This window comes from Ciona robusta, chromosome 3 (assembly GCF_009617815.1).
Source record: "Ciona robusta chromosome 3, ASM961781v2".
NCBI classification, from domain to species: Eukaryota; Metazoa; Chordata; class Ascidiacea; order Phlebobranchia; family Cionidae; genus Ciona; species Ciona robusta.
In genome coordinates, this window is record NC_143237.1 from 10,042,706 (window position 1) to 10,058,722 (window position 16,017).

General features: G+C 37.1%; 2 protein-coding genes across 4 annotated transcripts; both read right to left on the reverse strand.

The window, feature by feature from the left end:
- Positions 1-4: 4 nt before the first annotated feature.
- Positions 5-5,915, reverse strand: LOC149739261 (uncharacterized). Of its 3 annotated transcripts, none has more exons than XM_089874000.1 (4): positions 5,765-5,915; positions 2,967-3,086; positions 2,521-2,728; positions 5-253 (listed from the first exon to the last, which is right to left on the reverse strand). In XM_089874000.1, exons 2-4 carry the CDS (start codon positions 3,047-3,049, stop codon positions 194-196), a joined length of 351 nt encoding a protein of 116 aa, XP_089730126.1. In that variant the 5' UTR covers positions 3,050-3,086; positions 5,765-5,915; the 3' UTR covers positions 5-193. The 3 variants fall into 3 exon arrangements, with proteins under 3 accessions (XP_089730126.1, XP_089730128.1, XP_089730127.1); XM_089874002.1 differs by having other exon boundaries at positions 2,527-2,728; positions 5,765-5,914; XM_089874001.1 differs by having other exon boundaries at positions 2,967-3,056; positions 5,762-5,866.
- A 424-nt stretch (positions 5,916-6,339) lies between these two features.
- Positions 6,340-15,978, reverse strand: LOC149739262 (adhesion G protein-coupled receptor G2-like). The gene is made up of 11 exons (XM_089873982.1): positions 15,294-15,978; positions 14,789-14,974; positions 13,322-13,444; positions 12,391-12,558; positions 11,810-12,058; positions 11,161-11,340; positions 10,285-11,000; positions 9,476-9,707; positions 8,587-8,686; positions 7,409-7,791; positions 6,340-6,754 (listed from the first exon to the last, which is right to left on the reverse strand). Exons 1-11 carry the CDS (start codon positions 15,340-15,342, stop codon positions 6,558-6,560), a joined length of 2,583 nt encoding a protein of 860 aa, XP_089730108.1. The 5' UTR covers positions 15,343-15,978; the 3' UTR covers positions 6,340-6,557.
- Between the last annotated feature and the right edge of the window lie 39 nt (positions 15,979-16,017).

A 16,017-nucleotide genomic window follows, 5' to 3' on the forward strand; every position in this document is an offset into this window, starting at 1 on the left:
CCTCTTTTGTAATGTTTTCATAATTTTATTTGTACGAATAAAATAGAAAATTAACATGTGCGTAACAAAGACAGTTAAGTGATGTCACAATTACAAAACGTTACATGGCATTAAAAACAAACAATTGTGAAAAATATCCCTCTTGAGGTTTTCTCGATTTAGGTAAATCACCCACGAATGACGTCACAGGCCGCTACACCTGAGTGAACATAACTTTGTTTTTCACCGAAGGGAGATTTTTGTGAGAATTTTCCTGGGAAGAAACATAACTGTTTAACTTGTGAAATATGTTTTAAATTATATACTGGTGTACTCATACACCTCATGCTCACTGTCAAGTTATAACATGGGTGTCTTCTTATACACCAGACACACATGGTGTATTCATACACCTCATGCTCACTGTCCAGTTATAACATGGGTGTCTTCTTATACACCAGACCCACATGGTGTATTCATACACCTCATGCTCACTGTCAAGTTATAACATGGGTGTCTTCTTATACACCAGACACACATGGTGTATTCATACACCTCATGCTCACTGTCCAGTTATAACATGGGTGTCTTCTTATACACCAGACCCACATGGTGTATTCATACACCTCATGCTCACTGTCCAGTTATAACATGGGTGTCTTCTTATACACCAAACACACCAGGTGTATTTATACACCTCATGCTCACTGTCAAGTTATAACATGGGTGTCTTCTTATACACCAGACGACACACATGGTGTATTCATACACCTCATGCTCACTGTCGAGTTATAACATGGGTGTCTTCTTATACACCAAACACACAAGGTGTATTCATACACCTCATGCTCACTGTCGAGTTATAACATGGGTGTCTTCTTATACACCAGACACACATGGTGCATTCATACACCTCATGCTCACTGTCAAGTTATAACAAGGTCGTCCTTGGAAGATTAAGTAAATGACTTTTATTCATTCACTCGTTTAATAATCGGTACATTTTTGTAAGTATCGTACAAGGTCCTTAATATATTCGATCACGTCACATTACAAAGTGTCCTTAATCCGGTGGCTTATACCACCATAGATACAAAAAATATTTAATTAATTTTGAGCCACGCGGGACATACTTTAATTGATGACGTGTTCCATACGTCAATCAATGTAACCATGGCAACCATGGCGGCTTTATACCAAACGATTACTTGTCGATCGTGCGGAAAGTGAATGCCATGTTTTGTTCATTTTAAAATTGAACTTCGATTTTAAAAGCCAATCAACCGTGTACATGGTGCTTGAATGTGATATCATGCTCTTTTTAACCGTCCCAACCCCTCAAGTAATTTGTACAAGAGAGCCCATGTTTTCATTCTGTTTTATCGCCCTATAGTTAGTAGGAAACAATAATGATTACAGAATTATATGACCGTATCCTCACGATACGAAAAATCGATGCTAATTGAATAAAATACGATGTTTTTCGGCATACCTAATCATTTAAACAAAGTGACCACTGGGTTAGCGTAATAAAATTAACTTATGCCCAAGGACAGATACGACCACAATGGTGGCAGCGCCGAGCTTCGAACTCAACATCTAATATTCAAATAGCGTGCCCTACAACAACTCCAATGCGTTGCTGAGTAAATTGATTGGTTTGTATTGGTTGGTTTGAACAAGTTAAACCTCGTGGGAAACTTTTAGGTTACTACTGTTAACTATTAGAGAAACGAACTTTGGATAAATGGATGAATCGAAGTAACTTATTTATCTTTGCGTAGCGGGGCAAACGACAGTCGTTATAACATGGGTGTTCTGTTTCATACATTTCGTGCTGCCAGCAGCTTACGAGTTACCATGTATGTAACTTTATTGGTGATTATTACTATTTTACGTTATTTAATGTATGGCCGACGATTTTGACAACCCAAGGGGTCACAGTATATGTCGTTAAGCGTATTGATCCTAACGCCAACAACGGTGGGCCGCGTCAAGCCTCGAACCCATATATTCTGATCTAGAGGCGATCTAACCACACACTGGTCCCACTTTAAGTAATGATCGTCGTATTTATGAATATTTAAACTTGGCAGTCGAAGTGACACTCCGCAAATTGAAAGTGTTAAAAACGTTAATTTTAAATGAGACTTCATACAATATTTATATTATCATCGTAGCCTATATGTAGTTCGTGTTATAACTCGACAGTAAACATAATATAGTACTGAGGGGGAAGATGGGACACCTTTAGCACATAATATCCAAATATCCTGAGCGAGTTTTAAACAATTAACAACGGTCTGTCGGAGTCGTGGGTATACAGTTTTATAATTCCTTGAATTTTCTTCATTTACTACCAAAGGGGGCGGGAAAATAGAATGTAAAGGTGTCCCATCTTCCCCCATCCTAATATATGCACGGGATACACCATGTATGTCTAGTGTATAAGAAGACATACATGGTGTAACTCGACGGTGAGCATGAGGCTGTATAACTAATCACAAACTTATTTATACTACGCGTTTATAAACTACTCACTCTTACCGCGGGCGACGTGACGTCACTATCCGTGACGTCATCAGCCCAAATCACAGACCGGCCAAGCCTTTTATAATTGATGTAGTTTTGCACAGTTGACTCGTCCAGGGCGGCAAGTATGTAGCATTTAGCAACGCACCAACAGAACAAGAGGCAGCACATCATCACGAGGACCAAGAAAATGAAAACCAACATCGGACCATTGTTGCTGTGGGGGTATAGGGTTTAAATAATGGATTATTGTAGGGGTATGTGGTTTAGTCAGCGGATTGGTTTGAACATGAGTGGAAATTATTTTGATGCTTTTTGTTGAGTTATCCACGGTGAAGCGATAGCCACGTTATAAATAAATAGTGAGCATGAGGTGTTTGAATACACCATGTGTGTCTGATGTATAAGAAGACACCCATGTTATAACCAATAAGCAATAATAAAAAAGGTCTTACTTTAAAATGTCGTAAGGAATATGTTCGTCTCCAAGTTCGGGTCCGGGTCCTGGGTTTGATGGCGGAAACATCATTGGTGGCATCTTTTACAACGTATGTGGTTTTCACTATTTACATTTTCTATGTAAAAAAAAAACTTTAAGAGCGTTGTTAAGAAATGTGAACATTCGTTTAAGCAGGTCTTCACTGAGGTCCCGCTGAGGCAGTTTATAAACGCCGAAGTACAGAAATTCTGAACTATAATTGCATCGTCTTATTCAGTGAGGCATGCCGAGTGTTGGTATATACTACTCTAACACCTTTTCGAGCGCAAAGCTTGCGATAGTAGGATGGGGAAAGATGGGACACCTTTTCATTTAACTTTCTAGTCCCATTTGGTAGTAAACAAAGAAAATTCAAAGAATTATAAAACCGTATCCTGACGACTTTCATAGATCGTTTTTAATTGTTTAAAACACGATCGGGATATTTGAATATTATGTGCTAAGGTGTCCCATCTTCACCCACCGTACTATAACACCCTATCGCAAAGCATTTAAACACACGTATAAAAGCTACAATTCTGCACTTTTAATAAAACTTGCGTTTTAGGCAATGATTTAATAACTCAACCAACGAAAACTACGTTTTCTAAACCCACAATCCCGCAATCTATCTGCCTTAACTAAAGTACTGTATCAACGCCAAGCCGCACTTGCTACTATATAAAACAACTTCTCTCATTGTTAACGATTTTAGCTTCTGCAAAGTCAAGTATTGCCGTCTTATCGACGTATCGACACGACACGGCAATGAGGCTTTGACGAAGTGACTTTATGCACACACTCGTAGTCGTTACAGTACTTTGGAAAGTAACTTTTTTTAAACCCCTACAGTATAAAGCTATCGGGGAACTTTGTACTTGGTGACCTTCAATTTTCGTTCTAACCAGACAGCGTTGTTAGATAGAGGGACAGGTGAGACTTAATCATAATTAACAACGGTTCAACTCGGTTCATACTTATGGATAAGGTGACTTAGCAAGTATATACGGGGAACTCGACATGAATAAATAATGAGGCATTGCTCACTATAAATAATACGATACTATTCAAATATATCATTTACATATTGTAACCCAAAACATAAGCGAAATTACTATGTTTAGTTTTAATTTAAAGCTGAGAAAATAAAGTTTAGCGTTGAGTGGTTATCGACTTTGAGATATTCGTTAGACGTTACAATAATTTAGTGTCCGCTTTAAATTTGCATATTAAATTCCCAGACACAAACCAAAGATAATGTTTATAATAAATTAAAAGCCGATAAAATAAGAAAATCTTGGGCTGGTTGTACGGCTTGGGCTTTTAATTAAGCGTTAAAAAAAAATTAAATATCGAGTTTAAATTTGCATAGAGTTTTATTAATTGAACTTTTGTAAACTTAATTTTGATTAAAACGATGTTATTTTTTCTGATCTGTAATATAGGTGTTTTACATTTGACTTATTATAACACTAAAAAATAATTTTCCAACTTCTTACACAACAACATTATAGTAATTTCTTCCTAAAACCAAACCTTAAATGAATGAAAACCTTGCGACTATACACACGCGTACCGTATACTGTGCAACTCGTTAGTAATCAATGCGTTGGTGCAATCAGCATTAAGCGTTCCGCCAACGGATTTGTGGCGACTTTGTAAAGCGAAGCTGCGACACGGGTTTAGGTTGTACTAGGTTACAGGCCACAAATCAACTACAAGCTTAATAACGAAATCAAAGTTTACTGTAATCGATAAAGTACAGAAAGAAAAACCTTAATTCAACCAGAATTATATGGCTCTCATATTCAACGCTTGCTTATTAATTATACATTGTATTAGGTTGGGGTAAGATGGCTCATGTTTTCATTCTCTTTTCTCGTTCTATTTGGTAGCAAACAAAATATATTTGTAGAAATATATAACCGTAGACTCACGACTCTAAAATAGTGTTGTTATTTGGGAAAAACGCCACCAGAAAATATAGGATTTTTAGATGCGAACAACATCCATCTTACCCCACAGTACTATATTACCACCCCCACATTCAGACTATAATACATTTGGTCTATTATATTCTTTGGTGCGGCTCCTCTACTTATATAGCTTTCTAATCATTGATCAGTAGCTTCAATCCTTAAGCTTGATTGGATCCGCTTTTATTCACTTTAATCTAAGCGGTTTTGATAAGCCTACTTAATGTCTTTAATCCTCTAACAGACATTCAGTTTAATCAAACTGCATTTTCAGGGGAATTACTTTGCAGAAGGATCGATCGCATTCGGTGCACCGTCTAAACATTCCATGAAACCCTTGTACCGGTTTGAAAGGTGCATGGATAGGAAATAATTATATTTTGATTAAAGTTTTAGTTTACCCTTGGGATAAGAATCCGTGGAATCGTTAGGCAACTGACCCTTGGCACAGTTATATAGACCGCGCGGTGGGGTAAGATGGGACACCTGTAGCACATAATATTCAAATATCCTGATCGTGTTTCGAACAATTAACAACGATCTATGGGAGTCGTGAGAATGTGGTCTTGTAATTCTTTGAATGTTTTTTATTTAATACCAAATGAGACGAGAAAATAAAAAGTGTTCCGTCTTTCCTCACTCTACTATAGGTGTATCATAACTTGAATGTTTGGCCATTATAAACCATGATTAAAAAGGCTTGTATTATAACAGCAAAACGTTTAAAAACAAATTATAATAAATGCAGTTTTTAAACTATTTTACAAAACATTCAATATATACGAAAGTCAAACCAAACCTGATACGTAGCATCACTTCAGCGGGGATTCTGTCCAGCGTTTTCTCAACTAATTCAAAACTCAACCAGACTGAAAATTTACAACCTTCAAGGTAACAATCTTCTAAATGATCTCATTTACTGAAAGATTAAGACACTAATGCGGAGCATCTTGCGCGAAACACGTTTTACTGATAAGATAAGCATTTTGCCTGTATAGTATATATATAGGCTATGTAGATTCTGTTTGAATAATAGACTGACAGTGCCATTTACGCACAAAATATAGATCTTTTATTAAACAATTGATTGGACTTGATTTTTGTCTGTTACGTTTCCTGTAGCACAAGATTCATTCCTCTATAAGTATTAAGGTTTTTTTTTTTTTCATTTTTTTTTATATTAATGACCAAATTGGAAGCCAGTATTTTTTCATTCAATTTTTACAGTTCTGCCAAAATGGTCATTGAAATCGTTAATTATAAGGTAATGGTTTGTTCGTAAGTCTAAGGAAATCTTCTGTCGATTTTGTGTTGAACTTGACTGTCTTTTCGTCTGCCATACAAAGGAACATCTATAAAAATACTTGAAACGTATTTTTCTATTTGAAAGAAAACATTTCTGCGTCGGTGTATTTGAAGAAACATGTAAATATGACGTCATCTTAAGCGCTTTTAATATTTAACACTAAAATCTGCAGCATTATGACATCACAACAATTTAAAGAATGTAATAAAAAATGATCCGCGTGTTTCGCTTCATTTCAATGATGACGTAACAAGAATATGCACAGCGTTAGTGACGTCATATACCTTTACAACCGTGACGTCGACGACATTGATTTGGCAAAACTCGTTCTTGTGAAACGAGATCTCTGGTATTCGAGTTTTATAGCAGTGTTGACGTCACGACTGATGACGCAATATGTAAGAAACACGAAGAATCCTTGCAAACCGTTAAGTAGGGCGTTCGTGTACATGAGAGCTACTTGTGTCACTGGGGATCCGTTACCTGGGATAATATATGATGTTGAATGAATGAATGTGACTTACTTTATCCTCGCGTAGCCGGAAAACGTCAGTCGTTATCACACGGGTTTAACAACTCGTGCCAGCTTACGAGTTACCATGTTGTGGGTGATTATTTTTTTGGATTTTTTTTTATTTTTTTATGTATGGCTGATATTTGGACAACCCCTTAGTGACCACTGGGTTGGAGCAATTGTCGTTAAGTGTCTTGCCCAAAGACACATACGCCAACAATGGTAGCAATGTTAGTATACTGTTATAATGGGTTTAAGGCTCGACGCTGCTACCATTGTGGGCGTTCTCAGGCAAGACACTTAACGACAATCGCTCCAACCCAGTGGTCACTAATGGGTTGTCTATATGGTCAGCAATTATGGGTTGTTTAAACTGTGAGCCATACAAAGTGATCTACCAAGTTACAAACGTAGTAACTCGTAAGCGGACACAAGGTGTATGAAACAGAACACCCGTGTTATAACGACTGGCGTTTTTCCCTAGCACGCGAGGGTAAATAAGTTACATTTATTCATTCGTTCATAAATTTATAATACCAAATAATTTTAATGTTTGGAAATTACTTTTATCGTATTGGAAGACGTAAACGCATATTACGATATACTACCATATACAAACTCACCTACGAAGAAACCAAACACCCAAGTCAGCCCTAAGCATGGTGTTAGCGTCAGTAGAGCTGTAAACGACTTTGTCAAATGCTTTGCTTGCTCTGATGAAGTTCTCCTTCTAATACTAGGGGCAAGGACGCGTTCGCCAGACCTCATCTTATACACCATACGTCCAACACGGATCAGTATGACCAAGTTAATGAGGAAAATAAGAGCAATAGGCCCCACCAATCCCCACCATAATATACCGCTTATAGGGTTGAGCCAGCATCTGTTATACACCGGTGCCCCTCTTGGTGGGTTGAGGTTTTCAAGTAAATAGGTGTCAGTTACAAAGCCAGTGATTATTACGACGAAGAAATAAAGACCAGAAACTCCCCAGCCAAGCAGTAACCTGTAGAAGTATATGAGTTGTATATAACATAAATAAATGGTGTATTTGTACACCTTTTGCTCTCTGTCAAGTTACCATGTATATAACTATGCGGATACATTATATGGCTGAAAATTTGACACACATGAAATATTCCTAATAACATGGGTGTCTTCTTATACACCAGACACACATGGTGTATTCATACACCTTATGCTCACTGTCGAGTTATAACATGGGTGCCTTCTTATACACCAGACACACACATGGTGTATTCATACACTTCATGCTCACTGTTGAGTTATAACATGGGTGTCTTCTTATACACCAGACACACATGGTGTATTTATACACCTCAAGCTTACTGTCAAGTTATAACATGGGTGTCTTCTTATACACCAGATACACATGGTGTATTCATACACCTCATGCTCACTGTCGAGTTATAATATGGGTGTATTCTTATAAACCAGACACACATGATGTATTCATACACCTCATGCTCACTGTCAAGTTATAACATGGGTGTCTTCTTATACACCAGACACACATGATGTATTTATACACCTCATGCTCACTGTCAAGTTATAACATGGGTGTCTTCTTATACACCAGACACACACGGTGTATTCATACACCTCATGCGCACTATCAAGTTATAACATGGGTGTCTTCTTATACACCAGACACACATGGTGTATTCATACACCTCATGCTGACTGTTGAGTTTTTAGGTTTGTAACTATTGCGGGTAGCCGGGTATATTTGTATGGCTGACAATTTGGACACACTTGATCCAAACTTATTCCACGTTACCTGTAGTTGTTGACTCTGGTTTTATTCTGCACGCTGTAACGAAGAACTTTCTTGGAAGTTTTCATCAAGAGGGTGATGCCTTCTAATAACATCCAACTGCCTGGAAGAAAAACTCGAGTCTTAGTATGGTTTTAAACAGTTTGAATATTTCAGGTGTGTCTGGTGTATAAGAAGACACCCATGTTATAACTCGACAGTGAGTATGAGGTGTATAAATACACCATGTGTGTCTGGTGTATAAGAAGACACCCATGTTATAACTTGACAGTGAGCATAAGGTGCATAAATACACCGTGTGTGTCTGGTGTATAAAAGGCACCCATGTTATAACTTGACAATGAGCATGAGGTGTATGAATACACCATGTGTGTCTGGTGTATAAGAAGACACCCATGTTATAACTTGACAGTGAGCATGAGGTGTATGAATACACCATGTGTGTCTGGTGTATTAGAAGACACTCATGTTATAACTTGACAGTGAGCATGAGGTGTATGAATACACCATGTGTGTTTGGTGTATAAGAAGACACCCATGTTATAACTTGACAGTGAGCATAAGGTGTATAAATACACCATGTGTGTCTGGTGTATAAGAAGACACCCATGTTATAACTCGACAGTGAGTATGAGGTGTATAAATACACCATGTATGCTGTTATATATACATTTGGGTGGGGGAAGACAGGACACCTTAAGTACATGATACCTAAATATCCTGATTATGAGTAGTTTGTGCCATATGTGCCTGGTGTATAAGAAGACACCCATGAAATAAAAAGACAGTTGGGATAAGTAGCCCACATATAAAAAACCATGTCCCATATGTTTATCACAACATTACAATTATATCTCATCAACCAACAAAACACACCACACCAACTTTTTACCTGCAGCTAAAATAAAGTAGTGAGTCGCCGCTGCACTTAAAGCGCAAAGTCGCTCGTTGGTTAGCGCCAAGTCATGAAATATTATCACCACATTGAGGAGCAAGAGAGCTATGACGAGGTTGATTTGAACGAACGTTCGATCACTTTTTAAATTCAACCTCAGCCTTATAAGGATGATGGCGGTGAACAGAAGACATAGAAATGATATAATGAGGCAAATGTACGTCAACACCTGTGAGAATAAACAATAATGATAAACTATGTCATAGTTTAGTTACTATGATATAAACTTAAAATAAGTTTTAACTTTTTAGTTGTAATATATAAAGATAGAAAGCAATTGAAAAGATAGGCGTCTATGGTAACATAACAGTGGCTATTATACCTCATAATATAATTAATTTGTTACATACACCAACAATGGTAGCAAAACAAGCCTTGAACCCATAACCTCTAGGATAAAGGTAGGCCCACTAAGCATTAGGGAGAATATTTGTGGTATTTGGTCTAAGTCTGTTATGGTAAAACTACGGCTTCATTTTTAATCATAAATTATAACTTATCTGAAAAATGTTTCTTTTTATTATAGTAGGTAGGGGGAAGATGGGACACCTTTTCATTAGATTTCCTCGTCCCATTTGGTAGTAAACAAAGAACATTCAAAGAAATATAAAACCGTATCCCCACGACTCCCATATAGATCGTTGTTAATTGTTTAAAACACGATCAGGACGTGTTTGGATATTATGTGCTAAAGGCATCATATCTTCCCCCACCCTACCCTATATATACAATCTTATTATTTTCACCTGGACACCTTCTGGTATATTGACCACATGGCTGACAGACAACAACACAGTGAATATGGTTGTGTGGTTACAATGGCACGAGGTGACGCCAGCCTCAGATGTTTCATGGTGGCAACCGGTTGAAGAAAATGTTTGCGATTCTGGTTCAAAAAATTCACATTTCCATTGAACGTCTTGGAATATCACATTAGGGACTTTCCCAAAACGAGGAATTGCTTGTTGTTCAAATGAATCGTCATTTTTAGTGAAAGTTTCAAATTTTACTCCTGGATTTAATTTCTTTCGCCGAAGTACATCGTACAATGAGATAGTCACAAATGGAAGATCAGAGGGAGCAAAAATGGCCGACATCTGGTCACTTGTGTTTGTAAACTTGTTCATTACTTTGGGTGGAATTTTAAGTTCGGCAAATGCAAGTGATAATCTCCCAGAATTTGCTTCATTCAAAGTAAAATGTTGAATCTTGCTGGTCCCGAGTTCTGCAATCAATTCCTCCCCTTTATTATTTGGGATATCTATGTTTGTCACTAGGATGCGTGAAATATTTTTGTAAGTTTCATTCACAAAATTTTCACCAAGGGAAAGAATTCCTAAGTTCTTTTCAAAGCTAACAAGCTGCATTGTGATGTAAGACTTGTTATTATCTCCCATGTCCTGTAGTGAGTCAATAATCGAATGTAGATTACCAATTGCTTCTTCTGCTGATATTTCATTACCTAAAAAATAAAACAATAAAAAAAAATGCTCCCGAAAAAAAAAATGAATAAATGGTCTCTTTGTGAAACTTTGACATTTTGTATTTTCTTACCATTAAGTCGAATTGTTTGCTTAATACTGGTGTAATCTTCCACTCAGTTAAAATAAAGACAAACTTACTTCTTAAAGTTGTGGATTCTTCAGTTGTAGTTGTTTGTGTTGCAGGCAATGTTGTTGTTGTTGTTGTTGTTGATGTTGGAGTTGGTGTTGGTTCTGTACCTTCTGATAATATTATTGTTGTTGTTGAAGAAAGTGTTGTTGAAGTTGAAATTGTTGTTTGTACTGTTGTTGTTGTTGCATCTGGTTGAAAACAAACTACATGAGTGAAAAGGCTTGATACTTTCTTGTTTGTGCATTTTGTTATGTTTTGGGGTTCATTCCAAAAGGGATAAACGGTGCTAGTGAAGAGTCTTCCCCCCACCTTATTTGCTAACCACTTCCCCCTAACCATTAACTACTAACCCCTATAACCACTAACCCCCTAACCATTAACACCTAACCCCTTAACCTAGGGGTTACGGGGTTAGTGGTTAGCAAATAAGGTGGGGGGGGGAGATTCTTTACTAGCACCGGATAAACATGGATAAGTCACTCAAGTTTCCACCCATGATGATATAAATGACCAAACCAACCAAAAACCATGTCTGCTTAATCATACACTGCAATAGCATCAGTAACTTGACTCATACTTTTCATTATTACGAAACCACAGCCGACTTCCGCATCTAAGTTATAAATAAACCAGAAACTTTTAAGACTTTCAACTTACGAGTTGTAGTCATAACATGCCTTGCTCTTTGACAACCAAATCCTCTAGTGTTCGTACAACGAGCGTTATTCCACCTCGCTTGAAACGGCAGCAACACGACGCATTTATCCGTTTGATTATATTCGCCGGGGTTAAACACAGAAATATTTCCAGTAAAAGGCGTCCCATCTTCCCACAAATAGTTAAGGTTCTCGTTCCTCAACCCAATCCATAGTTTTAGCTCGCTGATAAGTGTTGTGTTGAATTCAACTGAAACAAAAGTTAGAAATACGTTATTTTGTACATTATGTGGGACCTATAAGATGTAGGTACATTGTCCCATATTACCCCAACAGCCCATCTCCTTATTTCCGCTGTTTTCACTGTTTTTCAGACAAATACGCTTGTTATAACAAGGATGTTTTGTTTTATTTACCTCGCTCGCTGACCAGTTAAAATTACCACTAAGTGTCTTACTCAAGGACCTACGTGATAAAACCATCGGGTCTCGAACCTAGTACCCTTTGGTTACAAGACAAAGCGCTTTAATCAAGACTCCGGGATAAAGACATTAATAAATATATAGCTATATAAAGACCGACCTGCTTTAGCAATCGTGTTAAATTCCCGTTGCATTCTTTCATCCTTGAGCATCACCAGTGTAGAATTCAGGGAGTGGCAAATTTCCGATGCCACGTTAGGAGTGTAAAGCTGTAACGGTGCCACGAAATACTCGGCGTTGGATCCATGAGTGAAGTTCCATTTTACAGCTGTAAGGATTGGAAATTGTGTTATTTACCTTCAAATACAAACATTTTTATAGGTGTCGCACAGTAGCGTGTGTTGTTGTATCTATGCGCAGTTGTTTATGTGCCCACAGTTGTATATGCAGAAGGGTAGGATGTACGGGACACCTTTAGCACATATTATCCAAATATTCTGATCGTGTTTTAAACAATTAACAACGGTCTATGGGAGTCGTGAGGATACGGTTTTATAATTCTTTGAATGTTCTTTGTTTACTACCAAATGGGACGAGAAAATGGAATGAAAAGGTGTTCCATATACCCAACCAAACTATATGTGCATTTATATTTGTGTGCAGTCGTGTGTGATGTACATTTGCGCAATAACATCTAACTCTTTTATTTATATTAGGGTGGGGGAAGACGGGACACCTTTTCATTCTAATATCTCGTCCCATTTGGTAGTAAACAAAGAACATTCAAAGAATTATAAAACCGTATCCTCACAACTCCTATAGACCGCTGGTAATTTTTTAAAACACGATCAGGATATTTGGACGTTATGTGCTAAAGGTGCCCTGTCTTCCCCCACCCTACTATATCTCATAAAACGCGCCAGTAATTCGGATGTAGACATAGTTTTGTGTTTTTAACAGCCAGCAGAGGCAACAACGGGGGCTGCGGTTCCAACATAGCGGCATGCCCGTCTACTTTAGCAACGTGTGTTGTTTTGGTGACGAAATTAATGGATTAGGTCTCGCTCTCGGATTCCAAACGATTGTTTTACCGATTTTACGACGACAGACGTAGATGGCTAGAGTTCCCGTAAAGTTTGTGCTTTGAGGAATGCCCCGATCGAATAATATGGCTTTGCCGCCTTCAGATTGGAACCAAATTGGGTCAACAGGTCCTAGAATGAATATAATAACATGCATTGTTATGTCTATTTTAATAAATAAATGTAACTTGTTTTATCCTCGCATGGTGTGGCAACGATAGTCGCTATAACACGGGTGTTATGTTTCATACACCTCGTGCCAGCTTACGAGTTACCACGTATGTAACTTTGTGGGTGATTAAGAATGAAAATAACAATAGACATTACGTCACTTTGATGCATTGTCCGCTTTTTGAGTCAGAATAAAATAGACACAAGCTTTACTATTAAAACATTGAAAATTAGGATACTAGCAGCATTGGAACAAGTTAAAATTTATTTATACAGTAGGGTGGGGAAAGAGGGACATCTTCAGCACATAATATCCAAATTTTCTGATCATGTTTTAAACAATTAACAACGTTCTTTGGAAGTCGTGAGGGTACGGTTTTATAATTCTTTCCATTTTCTTTGTTTACTAACAAATGAGATGAGAAAATATATTGAAAAGATGTCCCATCTTCCCCCACTCTACCATACTTTATCAAGCAGTTAAACTATATAATACATAACATGAACTTAGTTACCTCCTCGAACATAGTATTCAAGATAATATTAATTAAAACAAAAGAGAATGTATAACAGCAAAACAACAATCTTTATGGATAAACTAATTATAGAAAATCGCTGATTTATTTTTACAAATTACGCTCTTAATATTATATTAGACAGTTTGGTCACGATTGTAGTAATTGACATTTGGTGTATTTTAAGTTTCGCGTGCATAAATTTGCGTAGTTTTGATGGTATTTCCATCCCTTAAGTTAGACGTTTTAAAGGGCAGGAAAGCACGAAAAAACTGCTGTTGAAAAAATCGTTTAAATGATATAGAGATAACATACAAATAAACACAAACATAAACGACATGACATTTAATTCCATTCTTCGTTGCCTTTAATAAATGGTATTTTCAAAGAGATAAATAAATTCATATTACTGTGGGGTAAGATGGCACATTATCTCATTTTTTCAAATGTATTTTATTAATTAACAACGCTCTTTTATGAGGATACGTTAATGCTGTAAATAATCTTTGTTTACTAAGAAACGGGACGGTAAGGAAAAATGAAAACCTGTACCATCTTACCCCAACCTAATATACAAACATATATAGGGTATGTGGAAATGGGACGGTAAAATAAATAGAATGTCCCATCTTACCCCACCCTACTATATATATATATTTATATAAATAGGTTATGTGGAAATAGGACAGTAAAATAAATAGGGTGTCCCATCTTACCCCGCACTACTATATAGATATAAAATGCATTTAGAATGTACTTATAATGAAACTAACAAACTTATCCTTCTTACTTGACGCACGCGTTGAGCATGAACAGTTCCATATATAAGTCTTGATATATACAACAACATATTCTGTGTATAAAGATAATGTCGAATTAAGAGCTGCGCAAGAATTTTTCGCTTCGGGAAATGTTTTATTTTGCAATCCTACGTGGTATTGCCAGCTTGATAAATTAACCCATTGCTGTCCGTTTCCTGGGAATAAACATAAGTTGTGTTAGTGTATTGGGTTTGAATAAATTGCTTAGCTTTAGATGAAGTCTGGTTATATAAGTGCCTTGTTATACACCAAGCACACATGGTGTATGCATACACCTCATGCTAAGCACTTTCGAGTTATAACATGGGTGTTTTTTTAACAGACAAACTTGGTGAACGTTTAGCGGTATAGCTATCCTCACTGAGTTCCTAAAACTCAAGGTAAAACTAATATGTTACAAATACAAAACAAAACTACAACAGTTTAGTAGCAAAACGATAAACAACTTTTTAGAAAACACAAATGTTCCCTTACCTGTTGTTATTATACTGCACAACAAACCAATAACTAAAGAGAAGCGCATGACTTTGTTTGCATGTAAGACTTAGGTTCACAACTAATTCACAAGTGCTGTGAAGATTGGTCGTGATTGGTACTTCTATTCCGGGAGTCGCTAAAACGGATAGTTTCAAAACAATCTTCGTTATTACGTAGCTATGGCTTGCGATGTACCACTTTAGGACTAAATTTGCGACACTACTTTCGTCACAACGTGGTTTGTGACGTAGACACGCAGACTTGCGGATGTACAAACAAGAATGACGTCGACGTGAAAAATGACAACGAGCACGTTTTAGAATAGAAAGTACTGGATTCAATTCATAACGTGGTGCTAGTGCAGAATCAACCCTTAAATTATCTTACTAACACTTTCCACCAGCCTGATCTGTAACGTAGAGGAGAATTCTTCAGCAGTGCCCATAATGTATATACCTCGCGCTCACTGTCTCGTTATGATGTCACTTATTTATCCTCGCGTGGCAGGGAAATGACGGTTGCTATAAGACATGTTTTTTTTTAAATTCCTCGTGGCCTCGTTTCGGCTTACGAGTCAACTATGCATGTTTCATCGTTGGTGAATGTTTTAGGGGGGATATGGGACATCGTTTCCGTCTATTTTCTCGTCCCATTTAGACAAAAAAATTCAAGAATTATTAAACCGTATCCTCATATGAACTGTTGTTAATTGTTTAAAGCA